The sequence below is a fragment of the Echinops telfairi genome, unplaced genomic scaffold, assembly GCF_000313985.2.
Source record: "Echinops telfairi isolate 266 unplaced genomic scaffold, ASM31398v2 ScPeMD7_4225;HRSCAF=4972, whole genome shotgun sequence".
Lineage (NCBI taxonomy): Eukaryota > Metazoa > Chordata > Mammalia > Afrosoricida > Tenrecidae > Echinops > Echinops telfairi.
This window is the reverse complement of record NW_022108124.1, coordinates 23,460,280-23,469,112: the sequence shown is the minus strand read 5'-3', so window position 1 is coordinate 23,469,112 and position 8,833 is coordinate 23,460,280. Positions and strand designations below refer to the sequence as shown.

The 8,833-nt window shown below is 58.3% G+C and overlaps 1 protein-coding gene across 4 annotated transcripts in view; it reads right to left on the bottom strand.

The window, feature by feature from the left end:
• Positions 1 to 340: 340 nt before the first annotated feature.
• Positions 341 to 8,833, bottom strand: part of ZIC4 (Zic family member 4) — an 18,401-nt gene continuing 9,908 nt past the window's right edge. For all 4 annotated transcript variants that reach the window (XM_045295095.1, XM_045295098.1, XM_045295097.1 and 1 more), the window contains 3 exons: positions 8,119 to 8,739; positions 3,445 to 3,793; positions 341 to 1,326 (listed from right to left, as the gene is read on the bottom strand). In XM_045295095.1, coding sequence (XP_045151030.1) covers position 1,326; positions 3,445 to 3,793; positions 8,119 to 8,739 — 971 coding nt within the window. In that variant the 3' untranslated portion in view covers positions 341 to 1,325. The remainder of the gene's footprint in view (positions 1,327 to 3,444; positions 3,794 to 8,118; positions 8,740 to 8,833) is intronic.

The window sequence follows — 8,833 nt, the reverse complement described above, 5'->3', positions numbered from 1 at the left end:
TCCCCTATTCACTGGGGTACTTGGATAAAATAAACAACAAGACAATTAAGGGAACATGGACTTCTAACTTTCCTGCCATCTTCCCATCCCCTTGGCCTTGGGCTCTTGAATTCATCCCAGGGCCAGCCTAGGCCTGCAAGGTCCCACACCACACACCCAGTGCTGGAGAAACACGTTTGGGAACTGTAAGGGACTTCTGGGATGGAGAGACACAACAGGCTGGGCTGAGAGCCCAGGCCAAGGAGATGTCTGGAGGGAAGTCCGATCCCGCAGACTCCTCCATGGGGGGCTTCCCACCCTCACCCCCTCAATGCCCACCCCCATCTCCATCAAAGTCAGATCTCCCCCTGCCTCGATGGAGATTCTGACAGTATTCTGGGCAAAATCGAGCTGGAGGTGCCCATGGGAGAAACTTCTGAGCTTGCCCGAAAGGAATGTGTTTCTGACCCTGGAGCCTCTTGGGGGAGCAGTCCCGAGGCGAGGCTCAGAGCAGAGTCCAGCTCCTCCCTCTCCTGAAAGCATCCCGGACGCCCAGGCTCCCCACTTCGGGGCTCAGAGGGAACCCCTAAACGCAGGCGAGGCAGGTCTGAGGGAGGAAGTATATACTGGAGATCGCAGTGCCAGTATTCAATGGCGTGATGGCAAAGGTCAGCGCAAATGTATCTTAATAGAGTGTCTGCCGAGAAGTGTGCCGCCTTTGAAGCGGCCGCTCCCCGCGCGCATTTCCATGGCGAGCCTAACGCGGCATGCTGATGCACCGTCAAACTCACACTTTCAACCCCAAAACCCGACTCTTTGAACAACCCGGGCTTGATTAGACCTTTCTCCTTTTCTTTCCCCTTTACAAACCATTTCCTCGCCTTTAGAAATTCGCCATCAAACCCAAATGCGCCCTCTGATCACCGCAGAAAGCAGAAACAAAGGGGGCCGAGCAGTGATTCAAGCGGCCCTTTTCTTCTCTCGCATTATTATCCATTTTTATTATGATCGGGAACAAGTGCCCATTCGCGTGGGTTTTGTTTACCGGAAATTAAATGAAAATGATTTAGTCCGCGTCAAACAAAAATATATACTTGTATACACAAGAAAAAGGCCTCTTAGACGTAAATATTATGTCCGTAATGAAAAGCCTGGACGGGCTCCAGGCTCGGCCTTTCAGGATTTCAGTGCGACTTGCGCATTGCCATAGAAATCCTAACTTACCGTGAAGATGCACCGTGGCGAAGAAACACTGCTTTGTGAGCGGGCCCTTTGATGTCGCAGGCGCGAGATGCGGGCGCTCAGCTGCGCTCGGCGAGATTACCTAGCGAGCAACGCGGTGGACATCTGTAACAAGCAAATGAAAAATTAAAGGCGATTAGTGACCGGCCAAACATTTTATTTTATTTCATTACTTTGGATGGGGTGGAAAGTAAAACGGGGTGGGGGTGGGGGTGGCTAGAACAGAAGCGAAAAGTGAGTACTGTCTGATAAAGGGCGAACTTTGGAGAGCCCAGTGGACGAAACAAGTTCCCAGGCTGCCCTCTGCACCTTGGCAGTAGGGTGGGGGGTAGGCGTTGGGAACAGTTTGAGGATGCCAGTGGCCCAAGCTGGGTCAGGCAGCCTCGGGGCCTCTCTTGTCCTGGGATGGCAGTGCCCCTTCCACCAAGTCTGGATTCTCCACGGATGTGCTGGAGGATTCCGCTTTTGCTCTGGGGTCACGGAATCGCTCCACTCCAGTTAGGACGTTGTTTTTCTGATAGGAGTTGCCTGGCTTCAAAGCAAGACTGAGATCTGCCTAAGGGTGTCTGCAAAGGTGTTGGGGAGCTAGGGGGGGAGGGTTAGAAGAAAAACCAACAGAGTCTCTCTCTCTTTCTACCCCCCTCCCCCCGTGGGTTCAGCTTTTAAAATTGAACTCATCAGGGGGCTCCCCCTACCAGATGGAGGGGTTGTATCTCCCTCAGTTAGCTTGCCTCCATCGTCTTAGGGCCTGGGATAGGCCTGCCAAAACTTTCCTTTTCTTTCTCTGAGAGCATTTGGGGGCAGTCCACTCCCTGGAAAGAGAGAGACCGGGAAACTGGCCCTGGCCTCCCCACCCCCAACAATTGCAAAGTCTTCTCCCACCAACATCTAGTTCCTTATCTGGGCACTTCACACCTAGCACACCCAATACACATTCAGTGTAGAATCGTTGAACGTTTGCCTCCACAGCATTTATTATTCCAGTTCATTACTTATATACACGCCCTTCATAATGTAAGATCAATATGCGATTTTGACAGACTTTTACAGAATCCACACAGGACGGGATTCACCCTGACTTGGTAGCCTGAGCCAGATGACCCCTTTGCTGTGGAGCCGGTGGTGCAGTGACGTCATGATATGTTTCTCCCACCCCCAGGCCTTGTGCATGCACACTCTTCCACAGGCAGCAAGGATAGGGGGAGAGAAGGGGGTGGCTGATCAATAGAGCCGCCCAGCATTGCCCTCTTGCCTCTTTGTTTGTATTTCCGGTGGGGTGGTCATCCCTATCCCACTTGGACGATGTACAGGACGCCTGCGAACGGACCCGAAGACAGGCGTGTGTGTCTGCACCAGTCATTGGGGGAAGGCGCGCCTGTGCCCTGCGGGGGAGAAGGCTTATCTCCTTTACAGGCGTCCTGCGGGGCGGGCGGTGGTGGTGGTGGTGGGGATCTTTTCTACCTGAGAGTGGTGTGCTTTAGTTTCTAGGGTAACTGGAGAGAAAGAACGCGGTGGCATAAACAAGGGAAGGAACAGGGGACAAGGAAGCAGCTCTGGAATTCCTTCTGCCACCTTGGCCCGCTGGGAACTTCTGCGGAAGGGATGGCTGGAGGCTTTCGCAGCGCAATGGCAGCTGGGAAGGGCGTGGGGGTGGGAACTTGAGTAGCTCTGGTCTCGAGCCTGCGTAGCAGGAGCGAACTTGGTACCCTGGCTTGTGCAGTTGCCAGGATTGGGCAAGCATTCTACACACACACACACACACACACACACACACACACACACACACACCTTACACATGCGCACGCACGCATTTCCTTTCAGACTGGTTTCATACAACAGGCCTGGCCTGTGTGTCAGGCATGTGGGATTGTGAGTAGATACGTGGTTGCAGAATAAATATCGGCGTCATATCTACGTATTTTTTAAAACAATCGATATTGTCCCATCACATTAGGGGAGCTTCATCCGTTAGAAATACTGGTGGAATCTCTCCATCCTTTCCTTCCTCTCTCCCCTCCTGTCCGCCCGCCCTCCTCTTTTCCCCCTGGGGTCTCCAAGCCTCAGTAACCTGGCTCAGGCTTGCAGTCTGTGGATGAGGACGCAGTCGCCCCAGAGGCAGCTCTAAGACCTGAGGTGGCAGCAGCGGCCGGGCCAGGTGGTGGCGCGGGACTGGGGCACGCGGCGGGGGCGGCAGTGGCGGAGCCAGTCCCCTGACACACGTACCATTCGCTCAGGTCGGCGCCACGCGCCGCCGCGGCCGCCGCGGAGGAGGAGGAGGAAGAGTAGGAGGAAGAAGCCGCCGCCGGGGGTTCGCGGCCGCAGTCTGAGGAGGGCGACACGAGCGCGGACGGCGTGGACGAGTCGTAGCCCGAGCTGGGGGGCGGCGGCGAGCGCCCATGCACTTTCATGTGCTTGCGGAGTGAACTGGGGTGCGTGTAGCATTTGTCGCAGCCGCGCACCTTGCAAGTGTACGGCTTGTCGCTCGTGTGAACGTGAGAGTGCTTCTTTCGGTCGCTGCTGTTGGCGAAGCGCCGCTCACAGCCCTCGAACTCGCACCGGAAGGGCTTCTCGCCTGGTAGAGGCAACAGGGAGACGTTAGTGCCCGCGGAGGGCCGGGCCCGCGCCAGCCTCGCCGCCAGCCCCTCCTTTGGCTCCCTTGCTCCGCACAGAAGGCGCTCCGCAACCAACCACCCCTTTCCTGCGCGGCCCAGGTCGGGCATCCGCTTGCCCGCGCTCAGGGCGACCCCGGGGCGACCCCACCTCACTCCCCACCCTCTGGGCCGGGCCCGACGCGGAGCGCGCGGAGGAGGAACGACAGTGACTCCATTTTACCGGAGTTTCCATCCTCGAAAAATCCTGACTCTCCAGGGTTTCTTTTTGTCCGAATGTTCTGAGTCACCAGAAGCAAGTGGCCGAGGGAGCTGGCCCCGGCTCGGGATAAGGGAGCCCGATGCCCAGAAAGTCTCTGCTCCTACCGCCATCCTCCCACCGCAAGTGCTCCCGCCCCTCCCCCTGGCCCCCACCTACACATGGCCACTGGGCCCCAATGGCGTCCACAAAACTGGGGTTGGGGCTAACGCCCAGGCGATGGGAGAGTTTACGGATGTACAGTGGATGCACACGGCGTGTGCACAACGTGGCTTCATTCTGAGCCTTGATTCACTTCTGGGATTCGCTTTCCGGGGAACGGAGCACACACCCCACCCCACCCCCGCCCCTTTGCGGCTACTCCCTGAGGACAAACAGTTCGCAGCATCCTTCCCATCTGGCCTACCCTGCCCCGAGCCCTCAGGATGGGATAGGAGCTCCGGCCGCAGGAGAGGAGGCTGCGCGTACGCAGGCAGCCAGCCCCCGACTGCCTGCCCCGCGCCTCTCCCGCCCAGGCAGGGGCTGATGCCGGCCTCCACCAGGGCGCCCCCGAGCGGGGCTTCGCTTGGGCCTGGCCCCGCGGCTGTGTGCGTCCGAGGCCGAGCTGGCCGCCAAAGAGGCCCGCCCGCCCGCTGCTGGGTCTGCGGCTGCGACGCCCCGAGAACCGAGCGGCGGCGGGAGCGCACCTTAGCGGGGACCCACTGGCCGAGGACCGCCCTCCCGGCAGGCGCCAGCCGCCGACGCGGTCCACCAGCTGGGCGAGCAGGACCGGACGCCGGGCCCTGGGAGCGCGGGTTCCCGCCGGCGGAGGGGGAGGCGCCTGGCAGCGGTAAACAAATGGCTTCCGCGCGGCGCCCTGGGCGGACGTGGGAAGGGGCTGCAGAGAAAGAGGCGCTCGCTCAGGGGCTGGTGGCTTGGGCCACTCTTTCGCTCGCCGCGTCCTGGCAAGCGGGCGCTTTGGGGCGGGCGAAGACTCCGGGGGCCAACCCAGCCCCAGTCCCGGAGTCCAGCGAGGCTCGGAGGTCTGCTCGCTAGGCGCCCCTGCGCGCCCGCCTCGGAAGCCAGCCGCTCCCGCGTCTCCCTGGGCAGCCACCCGGGTCCCCCACCCCGTAACCGGTTGCCATCTACTGTTTCTCGAGACAGAGGGGCAACGATGTCGACTCAATCGTCGTTCTCTCCCTGCAGAACTCTGCCAGCGCCTACAAAAAGCAACTGTCTTCTTCTCTTTCTTTCTGAACACACACACACACACACACACACACACGCACACGCAGTGCGATGCCTAGCTTGGAAAATAAAAGAAAGTTCTGCTAAGACAACAAGAAGAATGGAACGTGACACCACGCCTTAAACATTACCAACAAAAAAAATTCCCTCAACACTCTAATCCCATTTTCTTGAGAGAGGAAACCAGGGTTTGGGGGCAAACGAGGAGCAGAGGCGACAGAAGCAGGGAGCTGGGGGGACACGGGGCCTCCGGGAGGCGAGGTGAGGCTGCGCCCGGGCTCTGGAGGCCCCTCCCGAGCTGCAGGAGGTGCCCAGGCCCTCCTCACCCTCGCAATCCGTGGCACCCCGTCTCCACACCTCGCCCCTCGAGGCCTGGGCACGGAGCCCGGGGTGGGGAGGTGGGGGGTCGCTGTGGAGCGGCTCTGGCGAACCTCGTGGGGGGGGGGGGGCGAGCTAGGGACAGGGGCCCGGGCCTGGGGCTTGGTCGCTCAGGCCTGGAGTCTGCTCCCCCAAGCTCGGCCGCCCTCTCGGGCCTCCTTCCCCCAGCCGCGCCGCCCCGCTAGTCGGACAAAGTTGAAAAGCGCCGGGACATCCTGGCCAGCGCCATTTTCGCTCACTTGTGGCTGGGCCAGGGTGTCAGGGCGCCTCCTCTCCGCCTGGGTCTCCCTCGCGGCAGGGAGTCCCAGCCCGGCCTCCCTCTCGCCGCCGCCGGCCGAGGTGGGAAGAGGAGGCCCTAGCCTGGCGGTGGGTAGCGGTGGCCCGCCGGCGCCTCCGTTTCGGGGGCACCATTGTTCGGGGGCTCGCGGCGAGCGCCACAAAATGAAACCTATCCGCCCACTGGGCCTGGGGCAGCTGCCTCCGAAGCCGGATCTGGGACTCAGAGACCAGAGAAAGGAGCATCTCAACTCCTAAGAAATCTGCTCCTGTTCGCCGCTTCCCGGACTCGAAGAAATGAAACGCCATTAATATTTGAAAAGGCAATTATTTTCCCGTTGAATCGAGAACTGTCTTCATGAATAATTTGTAGCGAGGTTTATTGCCATTTGAGAAACATTTTGTTGGAGTTCCACCTCACCCACCCACCCTTAGGGGTGGGAGTAACTCTGGAACAGGCTCGGAGGCTCGGTAGTTTCTCTTTTCTTTCTTTCTTTCTTTCTTTTAAAGTAATGACTCAGGACCTCCAGTGGAAAGGACGCACTTAGAATCCTGTCCTGAATAGACGCAAACCTGAGCCAGCCCGGGCGCACTGAACTTGCTTCTCTGCTGTAGGTCGATTTAACTAAGAATTTAACCATTTTCTGCTTCACAGACTTCAAACAGTGGGCCGGCAAAGAGCAGTAAAAGTTTGTTTGCTTAAAACCTCCCTGTCATTAAGGATGTCTTCTCCAGCTCGGGGCTGTGCGTCTATCTTAGCTGCGCTGACAGATAACCCCTGGAATAATGGGCCTGCGAGTCAGGATCGGGGTCCTGCCTACTCCCCGCACACAGCCCCCCAGTAGAATAAAACTCTGGGGGCCGCCTGATGTCTGCGAGTGGGCGTGGGGGGAGATGGAAAGAGTCCAGAAAAAACGCCCAACCCTTGCAAGATAGGTTCCGAAAGAAAAGTACGAGACTCCACGTGGACTTTGGCCTGAGAGCCTCCGTCTGAGCCAGAGTATCTTGGCGGGTCATAGGCCCCAAGCAGGCAGTTTGAGGGAATTTAGCAAGCACACCCCCCTCCACCACGGCTGTAGCAGCCTGAGGGCAGCTCTTTGTAACAACTGCCGCTGAGTTGCCAGCCAGAATGGAAGTGAGTGAGGCTGGGAGCTGTGGAGTAGAAACGGGACGTCAATCGCACTGGATTTCATCATCTGGTCCCCCTGCGCCCCCAGTTCTCCTCCCCCAGTCCAAAATGAGGGAGGAGGGAAGATGTCGACTTTTTAAACTGGGGTGGGGTGGGGTGGGGGGAGGGGACAAGGCATTCCCAGCTAAAGAGAGTACAAAGGTCAGCTGCTAAACTAATTAATGAAACTTCACAGGCTGTTCTGGAGAGTGTGAAAACTTTCTCCTTGCAATTACATTCGTTAGAGACGCTTCCGGCCAGAGCAGTTCACCTTTTCAGGCCCTTGCACAAGGCTCTTGTTCTCTCTGCTAACTAAAACTAACAGATGTGGTTGACACATGTCCCCATTTTACTTAACAGCTCTGTAAATGACATTTAAGGCGGATTGGTCCCGTTGGGTCTCTGCTACGGCGAGAAGAAGGGCTCTTCAAAGGTCCTAAGTGCTGGGCTAGCAAGACTCCCAAATGGCCAAGTTGAGCCTGTCCAGACACCTCAATCCAAAAGAAGGCAGGAAGTCGCTGATGACTACGCCATCCAGGTGTCCCTCAGTGAGTAATACTGACAGATGGACTTCTACCCGCCTGATCCCCAAGAGGGAACCCAAAGTCCTAAGACACAAATTATATGGTCCTTTGCCTTAAAGCAAGCTCCATGAGCAAGACACACGTGTGTGCACACACGATACCCAGTCATGATCATTCTCTTCCCGCAGATCCCGCCCCCCACTAGCCTCCCACCCTACACACAGCCTCTTCTGGGAAACTTCTGGGAGTCTAAGAATAGAAGCGCATAATTAATATTTTATGGCCTTGGCACAGAGTAACAAACCCAACACCGCCCCAACCCCCTACACACACACACACACACACACACACACACATATCCCATTAGGATTTAGGAAAATCCAGTCCCGACGGCCCATAATAGGCCGCCTTCTTCCCCCAAGGGTCCGCCGGAGACAGACAGTGCCGAATACTGACCTGTGTGCGTCCGTTTGTGTATTTTGAGATTTTCTGATCTAGCAAAAACCTTCCCACACCCCGGGAAAGGACAAGGGAAGGGCTTCTCGCCCGTGTGCACGCGGATGTGATTTACAAGTTTGTATTTGGCTTTGAAGGGCTTGCCCTGGCGCGGACACTCCTCCCAGAAGCAGATGTGGTTGGCCTGCTCTGGGCCGCCGACGTGCTCCACGGTGACGTGTGTGACCAGCTCGTGCATGGTGCTGAAAGTTTTGGAACAGAGGCCAGGGGACGCAAGGCCATCGGCCGCCAACCACTTGCAGATGAGCTCCTGTTTGATGGGCTGGCGCATGTAGCGGAAGAAGGCGCCAGGGCCGTGCGGCGCCGCCAGGTTCATGGTCAGGTTCATGCCCCCGTAGCCGTGAAGGGCGGCTGCAGATACCAGGGCGTCGCTGCGGACTGCGGGCCCGGACGAGAAGGGCTCGGGCCGCGCATACATGTCTCCAGGGAGCCCCAGATGGAGGAGGCCATTCAAAGGACTGCTGGGGGAGGCCCGGGGAGACTGCTCAGGAAGACCCAGGAACACCGAGGGGCCGGCGACAGCGGCGGCGAGCTGGGGGCCATGGTGTCCGGAGCTGCTACCTGTTGTCGAGACAAATAGCGCGCGTGAGCAGGAGTCGCGTGGGCTGCGCGCTCCACCCCTCCTAAGAAATCTGCTCCTGTTCGCCGCTTCCCG